A 19,869-nucleotide genomic window follows, 5' to 3' on the forward strand; every position below is an offset into this window, starting at 1 on the left:
CCATCTTGTCTCTGAGAACTTCTTATCTGGTGGGGAAAAATTTCTCCCATCGGTGGGAACGCTAGTACTTACTCCTAAGTCTGTGTGAGGACTCAGCCAAGCCCTCTCCAGGTGTGCTGGCAAACACAGTCACTGGAAATGCCCCTACTGGTGAAGTATGAGTTCACTTCCCCCACTGGGAAGTCACTGTGCAGGTGGTTACAGTTCTTTTTCCATGAAAAGAATGCAGAAGTCACATGAACTAGAGTTGGGGTTAAAATTAACAAGGGTGAGCTGGGTGTGGCAGTACATGGTGTCATCCCAACATTCAGCAGATTGAAGCAGGAGGACTGAAAATTCAACTACAGCCCGGGCTGTATAGTAAGTAGGACCTTGTCACAAACTGAGCAGCTAGAAGGGCCTGCCAAAGGAATGAATAAAAACTGGGTTGGTGGAAGTGGCGCTGTGGCTCACATGGTAGAGCGCTAGCCTTCAGCTGAAGAGCTGAGGGACTGCACCCAGGCCCAGAGTTCAAGCCCCATGACTTACCAAAAAAAAGAAAAAGAAAAATTGGGTTGGCTTCTGGCCTCCCCTAGACCCTGATAGGGCCCCTACTGGCTTATAGGTGGGCCTTAGTATCTTCAGGACAACAGGATTGGGCCTTAGTACAACAGAGTGCTGGCTTCTGCTCTTTTTGGTGAGTTAGAGGACCTGTCTGTCAAGCCCTTGTTAGCTGACTACATGGCTGGACCCAACTGGATTAACATCTCATTACTGTTTTCTTTCCTGGGTCCAGGCCTTGCCTTGAGGCTCTGAGAGGCTTCCTTTTACCTTCTCCTTCTGTGTGTGTGTGTGTGTCTGTGTGTGTGTGTACTCACGCACATGCTCATGCCACTCCTGGGTGGTGTCCCTGAGAATATTCCCTCAAGGTTAGGGCTCAACCATTTGAGCCATAACTTCACTGTGAGATAAGAAGGCCTTACAAACTTTCCTGCTGGGCTGGCTTTGAACCGTGATCCTCAGATCTCAACCTCCTGACTAGCTAGGATTACAGGTGTGAGCCATCAGCAAACAGCTTTCTTTTTTTTTTTTTTTTTTTTGTCGGTCATGGGGCTTGAACTCTGGGCTTGGGCATTGTCCCTGTGCTCTTCAGCTCAAGGGCAGCACTCTACCACTTGAACCACAGCGCCACTTCCGGTTTTCTAGTGGTTTATTGAGGAGTCTCACAGCCTTTTCTGCCTGGGCTGGCTTTGAACCTTGATCCTCAGATCTCAGCCTCCTGAGTAGCTAGGATTACAGGTATGAGTTACTGGCGCACAGCTAGCTTTCTTTCTTCTATATAAAGAGGTGTTTTTCGTTTTGTTTTATTTTTGCCTGGAGACTTGTAACTTGAGACAAAGTATGTCAGGAGCTAGGCTTTTAGTAGACACTGGAAGCATCCTGTCCTATGGCTCCAAGAGTTGTGGTCTTCATTCCCATCAGGGTAGGTTGAATCTCAAGGTCATGGCCACCCGCCTTCATAGTTACCCAGTCCTTATCCCAAGGCTGAAACAGTGGATGGAAACTGTTTGAAGTGAAAATATGAACATTATTTAATAACTGATCTTCTGTAATAAACCATTTGAAAATATTTTACAAGGAATCACACACACAATATTTTACAAAGTTTCTTGACTTTTTTTTTTTGTCGCTGTTGTGTTTCCGACTTGTCTGTACAAAATAGAACAATAACAGAAAAAAAAAAAAAAGGGCAGAGAAAAGGAAAAGGCCCCCTAATTCCCCAGCCTAAGGTGAGGGTGGGGGGGCGGGGAAGCCAGGTCAGGTGATGATGAGAAAGATCAGACCCATTTGGGGGTTAGACAACTACCTGATGGGGATTGTTTTGTCTGTTTTTCTGTTTTTTAAACTTAAAATATATATTTGTTTCTGTATGTTTCTTTTATATTCTCCATTGAGCACCTGACTACACTACAGTTACACACACGCCCCCTACAGGACACAGCTGACATCCCCGGCTGGGCATACATCATGAACACCCACCTTGGCACCAGCAGCGGGCAAGAGGCCGTACACACACACTGAGAAAGCGACAAGCAACATGACATTAATTAACGGAGCCATTAATTAATGCACTACCCTCCCCCCTCCTCCCAGTCCATCTGAGCCTCGTGGCTATATGCCCCCCAGCTCTCAGTCCCCTACTGGCCCCCAGGCTCCAATGCCTTTGGGGGAAATGATCAGAATGAATGGTGGGAAAGATGTGCCCAGACCCAGCCTCCATACGTGCAGTGTGTATGTGTGTGTGTGTGTGCGCACGCGCATGTGCACTCTGAGTATGTATTCAACAGGGGAGGGACAATTTGGCCTCCTAGGGGCAGGGGAGTGTGGGTATGAGTGGCAATGATATAGGGAGTGGGCACAGGCCTGAGTGTAGAAGGGCCAGATGGAGATGGGATGACCCAGCCAGGAGAGACCAAGTCACTCCTGCTAAGGCAAAGGTTAGTGTCTGGTGTGTGTGTGTGTGTGTGTGTGTGTGTGTGCCCTCTGCCAAGGGGTGCAGGCAGTGGCATATGGTCCTGCTGGGTGTGGGGGGGAGCTGACACTAGTGAGAAATGGGTACAATGAGCACCTGGCAAAGAGGGGGGGCCTTGGGGAAACACTGATGGCTAGGGATGGGATGGGGGGGTGTCTTCCACCCAGCCCCAGCATTATTTGGCACTGTTGCACATTCAGCTTCAGAGATGGGAGGACCAGCTGGGCTGTAGCTCAGAATAGAGGCAGGCGGTGAGCACAGGTGTACAGCCCTCTCACCGGCCCCTTGCCCCGTGTAAGGCTATGTGAGCCCCCCCTCCCGCCCGTGGCATGTGTATCTATGTGTCTGTATTTGTGTGTGTCCCCTGGGGTAGGTCTTATGGGAGTCCTCAGGGTCCAGGTATGTACTTTGTTGTGTCTCAACTGCTGTCATCGTGAGACTGTCCTGACGCCTGCAGAGCTGGGCTGTGGGTGACTCCAGACCTGAATGGAACAGGAGCCAATAGAAGACTGTCCCCCCACCCCCACCCCAAGAACATCTCTCCCACCAGGATTTCAGTTAGGATGCACAGGCCTCAAACTACCATCTCTTCCTCTATTCTACCCAGGGAAACTACGGTAGAGAGGGCCAGACTGGACGTGTCCAACTGAGACAAGGTCACCTTTTGCAGAGGAAGCCTCCAGGCAGCCTGGGCAGCAGAGGCCTGATTTGGCACCAGTACAGGTGTCCAGGGCCTAGGGACACTTACATGGTTCAGGGGTGAGTCATGTCTTGGGTGCCAAAGAATGCGGCACCCTGCTTTGGACATAGGCTCCCAGGGTCCTTCAGTTGAGGAAGAGCAAATCTCTAAGGTGGATGATGTGGAGTGGCAGGAAGGAGAAGTGAGGGAGGCCAGGATGGGGGTAGGGGGCCCCAAGGTGGGATGTTCAGAGGCGGGGAGAAGGAGGAAGGGCGTGGACTTGAGGCTGTGGCCGGGGCGGCAGGCCTAGAAGAAGCAGCAGCTGCAGGGACACCAGGACGCCCAGCGAGGGTGGGAAGGAAGCGCCTCGGCCACAGTCTGAGGTATCTTCCTACGGAGGAGAGACAAGGTAACTGGTCGACCCAGACCACCTTCAAGGTCCTGGGGTGTCAGATCTGCCTCAGTTTCCCCCACCCACCCCTGCCCACCGTCGCATTGTAGTCGAAGCAGATGTGAGGTCCTCTCCTGTATCGCGGTCTCTGCACCAGCTCACACTGCTCCGGGCCGTCCGCTGGGCATGGGTGGGGAGTCAAGGAGGCGATGTCGTCGTCGGCAGCACAAGGGGACACGCGGGGCAGAAAGGGGCACATGGGTGGTGGCGGGGAGGGCTGGGGGGGGGCAGGATACAGTGTGTTTCTTTCTGCAGTAGCCGGCCAGCCTCACACTGGCTGCACAGCGGCTTCTCCGCCACCACGAACAGAAGGTTGGTGTTGGTCAGCCTCTGAGCATGGAACAGCCTGGAAAGAGAGGGAAAAAGAGGAGAGAGGGGAGAGAGGGAAAAAGAGGAGAGAGAGAGGGGGGGGGAGATTATAAAGAGGCGGGGCCTGAAAGTTAGCCCCGCCCCCAGACAAGCCCCGCCCCCACAAAACCACGCCCCCGACGCCGCGTCCCTTCCAGCACGCCAGGCCCCGCCCCTCGCCCTTCCGGACACGCCCCCCTCCGCCAAGCACCTGGAGCAGTTCCCGCAGTCGATGATGGCGTTGTAGGAGGCGTTCACCGAACCAAAGTAGTACTGGGTCTGTTTCATGACGCAGCTGCTCTCCCGCGCCTCGGGGCTCCCCTCAGCCTCCGCCGGGTCTGTGGGGGGTCCAGACGCCTCAGCCCCGCACACAGGCCTTGGCCAGGCTCGGCTGTAATTCCTCCCTCTCTGGGAGAGGGGGTGCGGGGTGGGGGGGACGGGGCGCCGCCCCACAGCTCCTACCCCAAAACCGGGATGCAGGCCTCCCAAGCCCTGCTAACCTACCTGCCTGGAACCAGCTGTGGTAGAGGAGACCGTAGAGAAGCTGCTGGAACAAGGACCTAAAAGGCACGGACAATGGAAGTGGTCAGCAGAGGGCACTGTCTTACTCCACTTGTGACTAGGGAGTGCCTTCCCTTCCTGGCTTACAACACCCCCCATCCCATCCCCACCCCCCGCCAGGACCCACCAGGCCGCAGCAGAGGTCCACCAAGCCAGGTTAAGGAAGTCTGCAATGGTGGGCTGCAGTGGAGAGAGCGGGGCATGGGCTGACATGGCTGCCCCTCACCTCAGGATGCATCGCCGTCTGTCAGGAACACCCCCTTCCCCATCTTCAATCATGGTGGAGGGGGGGAGGGAAGGAGAGGGGTTCCTCACCACAAAAACACCCCGGGGTGCGGCTCCCAGGTTGCCAGGGGGCTGAGGGGCACAGGCTGCCTGATAGTCGTAGGACTCTTTGCGGGTGTAGAAGGAGTTGTTGTAGAGTGCCAGCATCAGGTTGGCATCTACTTCGCTGAAGAACCTGCCAACCTGGGATGCCGGGAAGGAACTGTGGTCATAAACCTGGCAGTGTCAAGGCCCCCCGGCCCTCCCCCCAACAAGACTGAAATATTTCCACCCTCCTTCCACTCTCTTCTTGGCTCTCACCTGGTCCCACTGATGGTTCTGGTTTGACAGCACCAGGAACCCTCCATCGTCAATGAGGACACAGAGTAGGTCCTGCCAGGTAGGGAAGGGGTAGGAAAAGGGGGGCAGGGGGGAGGAAGATGGACGGGGGGGCTCTACTGGAGATCTTCCACTTCAGGCCCTGGGAGGCTGCGAAGCTAGGGATGGAGTGCTGAGATCCAAAGGTTAAGGGATGAGCTAAGACTTGAAATTGGGATCCAAAAGCCTGGGAATGGAGGAAACCGGGGTTCGGGCAGGATCGTGGAGCACGCACCTCATTATTCACGTCGCAGTCCATCTCGCAGTGGCTGTTGGGACCACACTGCTGGGCAGAGAATGACGACTGTAAGGCACCCGCTGGGTTTTCTCCCTCCCGTTACCCTTCATAGATTTGGTTCTCTGGGAGCATCTGGAGCAGCCTCCACCTTCCCAGAGATGCTTGCAGCCACTCTGAGTGAGAGGCTTGTAAAGAACTCCAGAGAAAACGCCACTGGACTTGATTTTCTCTTCCCCTGCCCGGATACCTTCTGGGGCTGGTCCTGGTGGGTACGATTGCTGGCAAGCACCTTGAACTTCTCGGCCCAAGCTTCTAGGTCTAGCTTGACACCCACCACTGTGGGAGAGAGCAAGGGATCCGTCTGTTACTGGCTTTGGGTAGCAGTAGCCCATCTGTTGCCTCTTTCCCCCTTCTGTCCAGGGCATTCACCTGCTGGCCTCAGGGTACGTCGGCCGAGGCTGAGCTCCACGGCTGTGCTGACGAGGAGACCCACTGTACTGTTCTCCAGTTCCAGAGGCCTTAACAGGGCTGTGGTGAGGACAGAGCTGTCAGGATTGGGTCTTGACCACTCTGAGGTCTGGCTGATCCCAGCCTTAAGAACCCAGCACCCAGCATGGTGTTTATCCCTGCCTGTCCCTGTCTTCATGTTTGCCCTGATCTTAGCTAGCATCTAAGTGGACAGAAGTTTTAGAAAGCAGCATGTGACCCTAGGCTGGGGTTTCCCACCGCTTCTGGGTCCCATGAGTGTGACCCTTACCATCTTGGTGTGGGGGCTTGAAGATATAACCGTGATTATCCAGGCTGCGGCGGTAGAAGCTGGCATCGAAGGGTTCAGGGTTCTCCGTCCAGTCTTCAGCTGCCCTGGAGCACCCCGAGAGAGGCAGAGCTTGGTGGGTGCAGGCTCTTTTACGGGGGTCGGCCCAAGGACAGCGGGATGGGGTGAGGATGGTACTGGGTAGCAGGGCCGGCACTTACTTGTTGGGGAAGACACGTGTGATGCCACCGTCGGTGGCGGCGAACACGGCCAGCAGGCTGTACCTAGGGGTGGCAGGAAGGTGTGTGTGTGGGGGTCACAGGTCTTCTTCCTGTCAGGCAGGGCCAGGACCTCTGGCTCCAACCTAGCCTCCCGCCCCCACGGCTTGGGTGACGCATACGTGTTGAGATCCTGGTCCCGCCACACGCGTTCCACCAACTGCTGTGTGATGCCCGTGTCCAAGATCAAGTTGTGCAAAAGGAAGTTGTTGCCTGGAATAGACGGGCAGAGGTGGGGGGGTGTCTCTGGTTCCCCGCCCCCCCCCTTTCCCAGGGCTTCCCCAGGAGTCTTCCCTTTGCTCTGCCAAAGCTTGTGTCCACCCCTGCCCTTCTCTGGTCCCTCTGCAGGCTGCTCGGGCTTTGCCTAGATCCCGCTACCCTGCCTGACAACTCACACTGCTTGGAGTCTGGAGTCACTTTCTCCATGAGCTCAATGAAGTTCTTCAGGAACTCGGTGTTGTTGTCGGAGGCATTCAGGTCCTTGCAATACTCTCTGGGGGTTGGGAGGGGCAAGAAGAGCGGGCTTGGGGCGCTGGACAGAACAAGAGGCTCGAAGCTTTCTCAGTTGGCCTGCTCCTCGGCCACCTGCTGAGAAGCTCAGGCCACGGAGAGGGGCACACGTGTCCTCACGGGCTACGGCTGCAGGAAGATGGTCTGCTTCCTCCACCACCTTCACCACCATGGTAGTTTGTCTCTCCCAGGCTCGGCCCTTCAGAGCCTTCCATCTCTCTCTTGGGTCGTGAGCTCCAGAGAGCCCACTGGGGAGGCTTGGGGAACTGTCTGCTGGCTGGATCATCCACCTGTATGCCCTCCACAGCTCCCAGGGGCATGGGTGGGTGGGCCCAGGTACCAGCACTGGCTTCTATTGGCTAGAGTCTTAAGGTCTCATCCTGCGGTGCACCTTTCAGCGACTCACTCAACCTCCCTGAGGCTTTTTCTCTGTGTGTGTACTGGCTAGAGGCGGGTAGACCAATCCTTCCCCTCAAAGCCTTCAACTGGGCTCAGGCTCTGGGTTCAGAAACTGTGAGGGCTGTGATGTGGCAGGGTGTACGTGTGGATCTGTTCTCCAGGAAGTCTTTCTCCCCCAATGACAGAGCCATCTCTCCTGCCCGGTCACCTGCTCACACCCCCATCTACATAGTGACAACATCCAGGTGCCGCTGGTAGCTCCCACCCGTCATCCCAGCCACCCGGAGGTTGAGATCTGAGGATGGTAGCGTGAGGCCAGCCCGTGAGACTCTCATCTCCAATGGACCACTGGAAAACTGGAAGTGGTGCCATGGCTCAAAGCAGTAGAGTGCTAGTCCTGAGCAAAAAAGAGCTCGGGGACAGCCCCTGGGCCCTGAGTTCAAGCCCCATGATCGACAAAAAATAAAAAACCAAGGAAGGATCAAGAGCCAGGTGCCGGTGGCTCACACCTGTCATCCCAGCTACTCAGGAGGCTGAGATCTGAGGATCACGGTTCAATGCTAGCCCAGGCAGGACCATCCATGAGACTCCTATTTCCAATGAACCACTCAGAAAACCAGAAGTGGCGCCGTGGCTCAAGTGGTAGAGCGCTAGCCTCGAGCTGAAGAGCTCAGGGATGGTGCCCAGGCCCAGAGTTCAAGCCTCACGACCAACCAACAACAACAAAAAAGTGAAGATAAAAGAAACATGCCCCTTCCTCAGGTTAGTGAGAGAACCTGGCACTTGCCAGAAAGAACTTTCGTGAAGCGCACACCCCGTGCCTCTGTCCCTGGAGGCTGCGCCTGACACACCCAGAGACACACCGGTACGGCCGTGCCCGGCATACACCACACGTATGACGGACGCATTCACGTTTGCGGGGTGCTCCACACACGCTCCACATATACCGAGCTCCCTGAAGCCAGAGATACAGAGGTGACGCGAACGAGCACAGTCCCTCGCCTTGGGGGGCTTCCTCGGGGCCACGTGGGTCTCACAGTTCTTCCCAGACATTCCCAGTCACGGACACACGGAAGCCATCCCACGCCAACACTCAGACTCTGCGGACACGTGTGCGCGACGGCTCACAAACACAAACACACATCTACACAGTCACAGAGAGATCTGTGGGTACATGCACGCGCTCGCATACATAATGGAGGTGAGGAGAGGCCAGAACCCCATGTGGTGCTTCAGAGCGCCCCCCACCCCTGTCTGTCTGTCTGTCACACCCACCACCTGCCCTCATCCAAAGCCCACTCATGAGAGAGGGCTTCGCCACTCCCTGGCCTCCTCAGACATGTGCACGACCTGCTCTGGGCGCTGACCCCTTACTTACCTAGAGTAGATCCTCACCCCCCCATCCTCCCTCGCACCCATCCCTCCTCCTCCTCCTCCTCAGTGACTTGGCACTGCTGGCACTGCCCACAGGGGCTCTGGCTAGCTCAGCCCCCCCAGACCCACACAAACACCGACACGAGACAAACGATGGGAGGGGAAAATGGCACCACACCACAAACTAGAGCAGCAGCAGCCCAGTGAGGGGCTGCTGGCCCAAGGGGAAGGGGCTCCTTCCTGGTTGCCTGGGACAGTGGGGTGGGGTTGGGAGGTCAGCAGCAGGGCCTGCTGGGAGGTGGACCGTGGCGGCCACTGGACACACCGCAGCCTGGCGCTGTTACATAGAGCCCAGGTATGCGCACGCGCAGCCACACATACCGGGCTATGTACGGAGAGGTGGGGGTGACACCGCACAGGACACAGACACACAAGAGCTCCAGGCAGCAGTGCGGGAAGTGGGGTAGTTGGGGGCGGGGGGGGGCGGGAAGGACACCTCAGCAAGGCCACACACAAGCTACCTGGGAGCAATGAAAACATGTCCTTCAGACTCAAAGCTGCTGGGGAGCAGGAACTCAAAATCTGCAACAGAAACGGGGGGGTTATCTGGCGGGGGCTGGGGGGGAGGCGAGAGGCCAGGGGGCTCAGAGCTCACGGGCTTGGAGAGGGACACGGGGAGGGGGGGGGCTCGAGGGAAGGGAGAGACACCAGCAGAGAGGGAAACCCGTCACTTCTACGGTCAGGTTTGAGCCAGAAGGGACGGGTGGGGAGGGGAAGGGCCTGCGGAGACTAGGCATCGCGGGAGGAGGGCAGTTATAGCCAATATGTTGCCCGGGCCCGGTCCTCTGTTGGCAGTGAGTCCCTTGGCGTGGCTGTATATGCTTCCATACGGCTGTATAGCACATATACACGGACACACACACACACACACATATATATACACACGCTGCTATATATATGCATGGTCTGGTGGAGGGGCCAGTCTCGCTCTTATCGCATCCATAATGGGGAGGAAAAAAAAAAACCAAAAACAACAAACCAAAACACCGCATGCTGAGCTTCCTTTGCCTCCAAAGAGACGTTTGAGGAAGGGAATTGGCTTTTTGGCTGCAGACATTTTTTTATTTTATTGCTCTTGCTTTGCCGCAGCTGTTTGCCTTTTGGTGAAGTCGTGCTTTTTGTTCCGTGTCAGGCATCAACATGGCCAAACCGAGGGGGTTTCTCACGGGCGTTGACAGTCCAACCAGAGACGGGTGTGGGCAGTCAGGGGGAAGGGGTGTGCAGTGCATCGTGGGGGGACGGAAGGGGCCCGCCCTGAGTTAGGGTGCTTGGGAGAGGCGCACACATGGCGAGAGGGATGCCATTGACCTACACACTTGCTTTCCTGGGACACGCAGGGGCAGATGGGAAACAAAAGGCTGAATCTCTTCCTTTCCTGGGATTATTTCTGGGTTCAGAGAGGATGGCTGGGGAGGGGGAGGTGGGGAGTCCCTGTGGAGCCCACCAGTTGAGCCTTGGCCCTGGACCAAGAGATCTCACCCTGTGTGAGATCAAATTTATCAGTGTGTGTGTGTGTGTGTGTGTGTGTGTGTGTGTGTGTGTGTGTGTGTGTGTGTGTGTGTGTGTGTGTGTGTGTGTAATGGGGCTTAAACTCAGGGCCTGGATGCTGTCCCTTAGTCCCCCCACCCCCTTCATAACTGGTGCTTTTACTGGCTTTGCCTTCTGACTCCTAGTTGGAGATCAGAATCTCAGACTTTCCTGCCTGGGCTGGCTTTGAACCTCGATCCTCAGATCTCAGCCTTCTGTGTGGCTAGGATGACAGGCGTGAGCCACAGGGACCTCGCTGCGTCTTTGGTTGAATATGATGGAACGGTTTTGCCGTGGCCTCTCCCTGTCCAGCTACACCGGCCCCCCTGCTGGGCTATATCCGGGAGTCCCCTGGCTCTTGGCCTGTCTCAGTCTGGCAGTCTACTTTTTCTGCCCCATGGGCCTTATGCGTGCAGAGGAGGGATTTTCCCCCACTGTGTTATTAAATACTCCCACGATGCACCGCAAGGTTCCGGGCGAGGGGAGACTGGGATGTTCAAGGGGCTGGGCGGTCACTGGTTGGACTGTTCCTTTCTGATAGGACTGTGAGGCGGGGTTTGGACACAAGCCAAAGGGGAAGGGGTGGGGGCGGGGAGAGGAAGAGGAGAAAGAAAAAGGAAGGAGAAGGGGCAAGGAGGGAGCCTATCTATGCTAATGGTTACCCCGGGGCCCTGCAGTCCTAGGGTTACTAGGTGGGATGTGGGAGAGGGGGAGAAAAAAACACCAGCACTGGGAGTAAGGGGTGTCCCCCACTCCCACCCAGATTGGGTAGGGGTGGCTGTATTGAGATCTTGCCCCAAGTCCGGTCAGGTCCACAGTCCCTGAATCTACCTTTATATCTCCAGACTCTCTTTCCTAAACCTTTGGGCTCATCTAAGGAACAAGGAGAAGCCCAGAGCAGGGCTGCACCAAGGGGGCTTGTGGGAAAGCCTCTGGAGCAGAAGGGAGAGCAGGCTAGTACGGGGACTGGAACACTAAGGTAACAATGGTGTGTTGGCCTCGCTCTTCCACAGTGGCTGGGCGGCTGCCCCGTCTATGTCTCTCTACCCTGGAAAAAGGCTGTGGCGCATCTGAGCCTGTCTGTCTCCTTTCTCAGAGGGCTACCAGCTTCTAGAGCCACTGCTAGAGATCAGAGGAAGGAGAGGTAGTCCAGAGGTGTCTGACAGGGCTGGAGCTTTCCCACAGCCTCACAGAAGCCCTCTGGGGTCTTGGGCCCCCCTGCCCACTGGGTGGGAGTTGTCTCTGTGGTCAAGATTTCTTGACCACAGGGGGCATCAGAGAAAAGGCAAGAGCTGAGGATCCAAGGGATGCTAGGAGGGAAGCCCCAGAGGGCAGGGGTATGGCTGGTCCTGGGCAGGGACGGGGGGCAAGCAGGGGCGTGAGGACGGGTAGGGTTGAGGGGAGGAGGGTGCACCGGTACTGGAAATACTTGCCCTTCAGTTTGCTGATTGGCACTGGGACAGTCCACCAAGAGAGAAAGCGAGGAAAACAAAAACACACACACAAAAACAAACGAAAAGGGGGAGGGGGAAGGGGAGGGGCACAGACAATATTTTATTCAATGGCTGTTTGAATGAAAATATTGTGTCTCATCATCATACCGAAAGGAAACTTCTTGCAAAAAAAAAAGACACGAGAAAGAGAAAGAGAGCGAGAAAACTCCAAGGAGATGAGCTCCTCTCTCAGCCAGGCAGGCGGGAGGGGGCGCCCGGTGGGGGCTGGAGCCCCAGCCTCCCTCCCAGTGTAACCTCAGGCAGGGGCCAGGCAGGACTGGGCCCCCGAGACCCAGACCTTTTCAGAGAGGCCCAGGGGGGAGCGGAGCATGCACAGGAAGCCACAGGCAAGAGGAGGTGGAAGGTGGGAGAGCAGGGAAGGGAGAAGAAAGGAGACAAGGAGGCGGCGAAAATGAAGGATAGAGGAACAGAGTGGATGGAACGAAGGAAACAGAGAGCAGAAGAGAGAAGAGGGCAGGAGAGAGGGAGACTACATGGAGAGGGGAAAAGGAGGGGTGCAGGGGGTAGGGAGAGATGGAGGGAAAGTTGGGAGAGTGAAATGGAGCCAGTGAGTAGCAGGGAAGGGAAAGAGGGGGAGGGAGAGACAGAAGGTGGAGGGAGATGGAGAGGAAGGGGCAGAGGGGGGTAGTGACCATGGGAGGTGCCACCATGGTGTGTGTGTGTGTGTGTGTGTTGGGGGAGGGAGGAAGAGCTGAGCAGAAAGATGAGAGAAGAGAGGGAAGGGGTGTCTGCTGAGAAAGGAACCCCCGGGGAGCGTTCAGGGCAGGCAGGCTAAGGAGGGAAGACACAGAATAGGAGAAAAAAAGAAAACCAAAACAAAAAGATAAATCAATAAAACCAGAAACCTTAACAGAAACCAATGAGAGAATGGTCCGGAACCAAATCTGAGAAAAGGCGAGCATGCAGATTTCCATAGACTTTCCAAGGCTGGTGCCGCAGCCTGCGGGCACGCGGGGCTGGGCAGACTGGGCGGGAAGGGGTAGCCTCGCCAGCAAGCTCGGGCTGGCTATGCTGCCTGGGTCCGGCCAGGGTGCAGGGGGCAGAGGCAGGGGTGCAGGGCGCAGGCAGGGGCCGGGCCACTTACACTTGACCTGTAGGATCTGGTCGCTGAGGTTGGCTTGGAGGTAGAAGGTGCTGTAGGGTGGGAGCACCAGCCCCAGGCTGAGGAGGAGGAGGAGGAGGAGGAGGAGAAGGAGGAGGGAGAGCAGGTCACTGCTGGGGAGAGGTGGGCTGCAGGGGCTAAAGGCGGCCGCCCCTCCCTCTCGTGGCTATGGGACATGCACGGCCCAGGGGTCACACCTCAAAAGATGCTGGGGCCCCAGAAGTCTGCCAGAGACCTCTGAGTGACTCCACACCCCAGTAGACTCCCCCGATCTGCGGTTGCTAGTACCCCACTGGGAAGGTAATGGGAGGAGATGGAGGAGGTGGGGTGCACTAGGGCCACCCCTGCCGCTCACCCAGCCTTGGCCCACTCACCTGTAGTTGGTGCTCCTAATAGGCACCCAGGTGTAGTTCCGAATCACCTCGTCTACGTACCTCTAGGAGAGGAGGCTGTGTCAGGAAGCTGGGTGAGCGGGGTGGGGTGGAGAGGGGTGGGAGGGCGCCCACCCTCTTTCCCCGCCCCTCTCTTCCCGGCCTTCTTACCTCATCCAAGGACTTGACCAATGTTCTGATCTGCTTGTGGCCCTCGTCGCCGTCAATCATGCTCCGACGGATCTGGAAGGGTCGGAGCTGTGACCTCCCTCGTCTTCAGTGTCTGTCTCCCCGCCCACCCCCCTCCCCCAGCCCTTCTCCCCACCTTTAACTTACCTCCTCCTTATTCTCATCCTCCAGCTCGGCATCCAGGAAGTCCAGAGTGACGGGCTCCCGGAAATTGGTGGTCTGTTGGAGGTCAGGTGGGAAGTCGGGGATCCTCATCATGAAGGGGTCCCGCCCACCCTCAGGACCACCCATTGGGCTCACCTGGGGCTTGAGATTGGGGTGCAGCAACACGTAGCCATTTGGGTCGATGGCGAACACGTAGCCGTTGGCTCCGAGCTTGGGGGGGGGAAGGGGGCAATACAGATCGGGGGGCTCAGGGTCCGGAGGGCTGGGTGGGGATCCCTGGGCTCTGGATCTAGCCCTCGCCTCTGAGACAGTTTTCTCATCACACACTGAGTCTGTGCCCTTCCTGGCCCTTGATGGGAAGTCTGCCAACCCCAGCTCTGGGCCCCGATGCCGCCACCTCCCCCAGAAGCCTTCCCTGATTTCCCACAGAGGTCCCCAAGGAGGCTCAATGATCGATCCCCGCTGAGCGGGGCAGGACACTCACTGTGTAGTTGGGAGTTAGTCTCTTGATGTCATTCAGAGCCACATCGATGCCCATCACACCCAGAATTAGCTGGTTCTGGGAGCAGAGGCATGGCGGGGGGGGGGGGGGGGAAGGGGTTCTTTTAATAAAGTTTGATTCCACGCCCTCAAACACGATCACAGGTTTGCGGGTCCGCTCTATCCCACACCCTCACACACACCACAGGTACACCCGGCCGTGCCTGGGAGCACACAGCTCCGTGTGGAGACCTCACCTTCTTTTCCCCAGGGCCGTCTCGAGTCAGGTTGAAAACTGGGAGGGTCCCTGTCACCACCAGTCCCAGTCCCTGAAGGAGAGGAAGATGGGGGGAAGGGGGGGTCTCCTGAGACTGGCCCTGCCCTCACCCTGAGCGTTCAGAACAGAGGCTGGGGCGAGGGCCACCCTTTAACCTCTGCTAACCCCCCCTGGGGACACATTCCCAGGGGGAGGCTCCAGTCCCCGCCCCTCCCCGCCCTTCTCGTTCTAGAGGCCTTACCAGCGCATCCTCATACACGTTGGTCCACTGCACCTGCTTAGCCTCCTTGCCCGCCAGCACCATGGGCCTTCCCAACACGTCCAGATATTCCTGGGGAAGGGGGGTGGCGGCGGAGGTCCGGAGTGCCTCTCTCAATTCACTCCCTCCTCCGCCTTCCCGTGTTTCGGGACTGCGGCCTCAGCCACCGGCAGAGGGCGCTGTTGGCCCATGGCGGCTGAAGGCGCACCGCGACCATAGGGAACTGGGAGGAGGGGCTTCCCCTACAGCCTCACCTGCGTGTTGATGCGGATGGCTCCAATGGAAGGGATCTCGAAATAGTAACCTGTGGAGGGAGGGGAGGCAGGGGTGGTCCTGGTTGACGCTGCGGGATCCACGGCACGGGGGTGGGGGACGCTCTGTGGGGTACATCTGCAGCCCCCACACGCTTGTCTGTCTCTCTGGTGTCACTTCCCCCCTCCCCCTTCCCCCTCCCATTCACATCCCTTACTGCTGCTCCCAGGCGATGATTTGTGTCTGAACTGGATGGAAGGGGAGGGAACGAAGGGATCTGAGGAAGCAGAGCAGAGGTGGGGGGCGGGCGGGGGCTAGGGAGCCCCAAACCTACAAACACATGCAAGCTGGGAGACAAGTGGACAATGACCAGATCACTAGCTAGGCAGACAGAACCGGTGACATGGGCAAGTAAGAAAGCCTACTAGACAGAGCGACAGCTGGCGCACGTATAGTAAGCTGGATAGAGAGTAGATGAACTGACAGCCGGACACATGGACAGGGGGCGGGCAGACCCTCCGGTGGCGCCATCAGACCAGATACCTTTATTGGTGCAGGCCATCCACTGCAGGGGTGTGACGTCATAGTTATGCTGCCCCACAGAGAATGTGAACACGCGTACCTGGCGGGGGCAGGGGGGGGGGCCCCGACGTCACCGCGGTGCCCGCTTAATGACGACCCTCCCCCGTCCCAGACCCGGATGGAAAGCTCCCAGCGGGATGGAGCCTCACCGTCCGGTTGGGCCAGTTGTACTTCTCAAAGACGTCCTGCACACGGTCCTCTCCGCCGTCGGTGAACATCATGATCATCTTATTGCAATTGGCACGAGTAATGTTGGACTGGGCAGGGGGTGAGGCCGGAGTCAGGTAGCTTTCGGTCCCAAGGGCAGGGTCCCCCCACCCTCCTGGTGTTTTATGTCCCAGGTGCGTGTTTGATGCTCATGAAGCCATTCATCTCGATCTCTCCCCCGCCCCACTGTGTCTCCAAACCCAGGCCCTCTCTGCCCACCTTCTGCCCCCCCCCACCAGCCCGCCCCACGGAGGCTCACGTTCTGCAGCTGGTCAAAGGCATATTCGAAGCCGGCCTTGTAGCCTGTGGTGCCCTTGGCCACCATGCCCTGCACCGCTTCCTTGAACACCTTCTTGTTACGCACGTTGGCCTGAACCAGGTGTGTGAAGCAAGACACGGGCTGTGCCTTCTCGTTGAACTGCGGGGATGGGGGGGCGGGGGGGGACGGTGGTGAGTAGCTTCGGGCCTGCCTGGGCAGGCCAGCTGGCCCGTGGAGAGGCCCAGTCCCCCAGCCTTGTCACCTCAGCACTCACCGAGGCCACGTTCACATAGTCGTCGTCAGAGAGCGTGTCCAGCATCTCGCAGACAGACGTCTTCATCAGCTTCAGGGTCAGGCCGCTCACGCTGCCGCTCCTGGAGAGATGGGGGGGGGCATGTGGGGGACCTAGAGGATTCTCCTGTCCTCCCTCCCCCATGACTTGCCTGGGTGGCACAGTCCGGCCCTCATCCTGCCCCAGACCCGCGGGCAGTGCCTACTCACACGTCTACGATGATGACCATGTCCTTGGGCGATGAGGCCCCCTGGATGTACCTGACCCAGGAAAAGCCTTAGTTAAGAGCGACCCCCCACCTTCTCTGGGACCCGGGGGGTCCTCCCTTCCTTCAACTTTGCCTCGATGAATGGGTTTCTATTGACGATTCACTGGGTGGGTTGGATGGGGTCTCTCAATGTAGGGAAGAGGGGAGCAGAAGGCAGTTTCCTGGTTTTGATGGCTTCTAGTGTTCTCCACCCCGGACAGTCTAGCTGCATGGGGGACGGAGTAGGAAGGGAAGGTCACAGGGTACTGTGGGAGGAGGGGCAGGGTGGTGAGGTGTTTGGGGCTCAGGTGGCTGAGGTGGAGACTGTGACCCCACAGAAGCCCTACGCAACCTCAGGAGCATCTCTGCTGGTCCGATCTCTCTGACCTGAAGGGGTGAGGGTACCCAGTGGTAGACTGGGGGGAGGGGGGGTGAGAAACGCATCCAGGCGGCCGGGAGGCCTGCCTGGGTGATGGGATCCATTTTCCAGTGGCAACGATGTGTGAAATGAAAATTGGATAGAGCTGGCTGCGCCCCTGCTCCCAGGCCCGGGTATGGGGAGGGGAGGGGAGCAGGAGGGAGAGGTGGGGAGCTGAGGGCGCATCCCCGCTTGGCCCCTCCCTGCTCACTCACCAGGGTCTCCTTCGGACGTCATACAGGTCAATCTTCTTGGGGGCTCGCCATGGGGTCGCTGTGGGAAGAGAGATGGTAAGGGGCCGTGGGAAGCCTTGCCCAAGACTTACAAGAATGGCTGGGTTACTGAAGCTTGGAGGCCCACCCCACATGCGCCCCCGATGACTGGGATAGGAGATGGACATGGTGGGGGGCCGGGTGGACGGGAGAGATGGGCCAGCACCTACCCGGGTAGTAGCGGGTGACTCCTGTGGCGCTGCCAAAGACCTGCCAAAGCAGCGTGGGGTCTTGCCTGCGATTCTCCATGAACACGTTCTCCAGGGCCTCGGTCCAATTGAGTTCATTAAGGATGACGGTGGCTGGGGGAGGGAGGACCGGGAGGTCTGGTGTGGGGAGCTTGCCCCCCCCTTCTCTGTGACACTCATGCCCGGGGCCTCCTCTGATCTCTACCAATCCAGACTCACTCCCATTCCAGATCCAGGCTGAGACTGGGCCAGATCCCCCAAGGAGATCTGCTCTTTACCCTGGCAACCGTTCAGAGGAATCACTCAGCCTACATATGACCTCTGCCAGATCCCCTTGTGAAGGGGCAGGGGAGCTGTGGCCTGCGGCTCTTGGAGAGGGACAGCCCAGGATGGCAGGGAGCCGTGAGCCGGGTCCCCTCCCCACCCAGCACACTGCCTGGTCCCCCAGGAGCTCACCCACTCGGCATGCACTCCAGGCTGCGGCCACAAGAAAGCAATTAAGGGCTCGCTGATGGAGCGGGAATTATTCAGCTATTAAGGTACCTGATAAGCTGGAAGCCACTCAGCTTCATGATTAATCAACTGGGGCCAGGAGCGGGCAGGGGCAGAGATGGAGGGGCGGGGGCTGTCAGAGGGGAAGGGTGGTGCCGGGATCCCGCTCTTCCACAAGCATGCACATGCACGTGCACATGCACACACGTACACGCTGCACCCTCAGGAGCTATCTGTGCACCTAGGACCTGTGTGCTCACAGCCAGATGTGTGATCCCTCCCCTCTCAAACCTTCTAGCCCATCCACCCAGCTGCTGTCGTGGGTGAAGGGCACACATACCCACACTTATATGACCCCTTCTGCACCTATAGGAGGTCACTGGTAGGCTCTGCCCTCACACCTTCCTACTATCAGTCACCCACCCCTCCCCTAACTCCTGGAGTGGTACAGGTATAATTCCTGGGCTAGGCCCCTGCTCTGCTTCCTCACAGAGCAAGGCTTCTCTCGGATGATCAGCTTCTATCCTGCTGATCGCCCAACCTGGGCAGCACTCCTATCATCTGACTCAAAGCAACTATAAATCTGCCTCCTGTGTGTGTGTGTGGGGGGGGTGCGCACGCACGGGGACATATGCCAGGACACTCAGGAAAAACAGGAGTGGGAGCTGGGCACTGGCAATTCATGCCTGTCATCCTAGCTACTTGGGAGGATCACAGTTCCCAGCCCAACCCAGTCAGAGAAGTACCTGTGACGCTTATCTCCAACAAACCAGCAAAAAGCCGGAAGTGGAGATGTGGCTTGAGTGGTAGAGCACTAGCCTTGAGCAAAAAAAACCCCACAGAGACAGCGCCCAGGCCCTGAGTTCAAACCCCACAAATGACAAAAAAACAGAGAAATCCAGGAGTGGGATACCTGTGTCTGCCTGGCTTGTCCCCTCATCCCCCGGCCCCCATGCTCCCCTTATTTCCTGTTTCTTCTATCTCCTCTCTTCCTGGGTGGAGCCCTACCACTATCCGCCTCCCCATATGATTTCCATCAAGGATTACCCCAGTGAGAACCAGAGGGAGGCTCTGATCCTTCCAGAGAGCCTCCCAAAGGCTCTGATCTTTCCAGAGCAGAGGAGCTGTGATTTACACTCGCTCACGTCTGTTGCCCGTAGCCCAGAGGCTCCCACAGACCTAGGTAGGTATGACTGGGTCTCTGCTGTCTCATCTGCTGCCTAGCTTCACCCCCTCTCCTCTGGCTTTCTACTGTGTCCCATTATGTGAAAACAAAACACATTTCTAGCATTGGCTCTGCCTATCGAACACCATGTCACGGTCCCGTTTCTGATTTAGAAACTTAGTGAGTTGAACAATTTCTATTTCTCACTTTAAGGAAGGATGAAGTCAGGCTCTCCAGTATCTCGTATGTCCGCTCTGGGGGTCTGTCTGGCATGCCCATCCCTCTCTGCGCCTCAGTTTTCCTGTGACAAGCTTGGAGTGGACCACCTTGGGGTCTCTTTGAGCTGCTATGATTTTCCTAGCTCAAGTGAAGAGCCAAAAGAAGGAGCTGGGCACCAGTGGCTCCCGCCTGTGAGCCTAGCTACTCAGGAGGCTGAGATCGGAGGATTGGGTTTCTAAGGTGGCCCAGTCAGGAAGGGAGGTTCACGAGACTCTTACTTCCACCAAAAAAACCCAAAGTGGAGCTGTGACTCAAATGGTAAAGCACCAGACTTGGGCATAAATGTTTAAGGCCCTGGATTCAAACTCCAGTATAGCAGAGGGGGAAAAAAAGCCCCAAAAGACTGTCCTCAAAGGTATCTGTGATCACACACACACACACACACACACACACACACACACACACACACACACACACACACACTGCAATCACTGCAGAACATGCTGAGGAAAACACCCTGCCCAGGGAAAGGGTCCACACACCCCACCCCCACCCCACGTGCACACACTGCTCAGATCACGCCGAG

At 57.4% G+C, this 19,869-nt stretch overlaps 1 protein-coding gene across 4 annotated transcripts in view; it reads right to left on the reverse strand.

The window, feature by feature from the left end:
- Positions 1-1,603: 1,603 nt before the first annotated feature.
- Cacna2d2 (calcium voltage-gated channel auxiliary subunit alpha2delta 2) overlaps positions 1,604-19,869 on the reverse strand; it is a 74,092-nt gene continuing 55,826 nt past the window's right edge. Inside the window, exons 6-37 of one of the 4 annotated variants that reach the window (XM_070005334.1) lie at positions 17,390-17,521; positions 17,163-17,220; positions 16,492-16,542; positions 16,265-16,364; positions 15,991-16,149; positions 15,674-15,781; positions 15,486-15,564; positions 14,945-14,994; positions 14,673-14,762; positions 14,412-14,483; positions 14,159-14,233; positions 13,810-13,884; positions 13,657-13,728; positions 13,492-13,563; positions 13,324-13,385; positions 12,932-13,008; positions 9,268-9,328; positions 6,859-6,956; positions 6,586-6,676; positions 6,407-6,469; positions 6,189-6,292; positions 5,861-5,959; positions 5,679-5,767; positions 5,429-5,476; positions 5,137-5,208; positions 4,867-5,019; positions 4,679-4,731; positions 4,495-4,550; positions 4,202-4,328; positions 3,879-3,988; positions 3,680-3,762; positions 1,604-3,582 (exon numbers count right to left, since the gene is read on the reverse strand). In XM_070005334.1, coding sequence (XP_069861435.1) covers positions 3,439-3,582; positions 3,680-3,762; positions 3,879-3,988; positions 4,202-4,328; positions 4,495-4,550; positions 4,679-4,731; positions 4,867-5,019; positions 5,137-5,208; positions 5,429-5,476; positions 5,679-5,767; positions 5,861-5,959; positions 6,189-6,292; positions 6,407-6,469; positions 6,586-6,676; positions 6,859-6,956; positions 9,268-9,328; positions 12,932-13,008; positions 13,324-13,385; positions 13,492-13,563; positions 13,657-13,728; positions 13,810-13,884; positions 14,159-14,233; positions 14,412-14,483; positions 14,673-14,762; positions 14,945-14,994; positions 15,486-15,564; positions 15,674-15,781; positions 15,991-16,149; positions 16,265-16,364; positions 16,492-16,542; positions 17,163-17,220; positions 17,390-17,521 — 2,783 coding nt within the window. In that variant the 3' untranslated portion in view covers positions 1,604-3,438. Of the gene's footprint in view, positions 3,583-3,679; positions 3,763-3,878; positions 3,989-4,201; positions 4,329-4,494; positions 4,551-4,678; positions 4,732-4,866; positions 5,020-5,136; positions 5,209-5,428; positions 5,480-5,678; positions 5,768-5,860; positions 5,960-6,188; positions 6,293-6,406; positions 6,470-6,585; positions 6,677-6,858; positions 6,957-9,267; positions 9,329-12,931; positions 13,009-13,323; positions 13,386-13,491; positions 13,564-13,656; positions 13,885-14,158; positions 14,234-14,411; positions 14,484-14,672; positions 14,763-14,944; positions 14,995-15,485; positions 15,565-15,673; positions 15,782-15,990; positions 16,150-16,264; positions 16,365-16,491; positions 16,543-17,162; positions 17,221-17,389; positions 17,522-19,869 lie in introns of all 4 variants that reach the window. The other 3 variants (XM_070005333.1, XM_070005332.1, XM_070005331.1) reach the window with 3 other exon arrangements.

Source organism: Dipodomys merriami, unplaced genomic scaffold (assembly GCF_024711535.1).
Source record: "Dipodomys merriami isolate MVZ:Mamm:240054 unplaced genomic scaffold, mDipMer1.0.p SCAF_68, whole genome shotgun sequence".
Lineage (NCBI taxonomy): Eukaryota > Metazoa > Chordata > Mammalia > Rodentia > Heteromyidae > Dipodomys > Dipodomys merriami.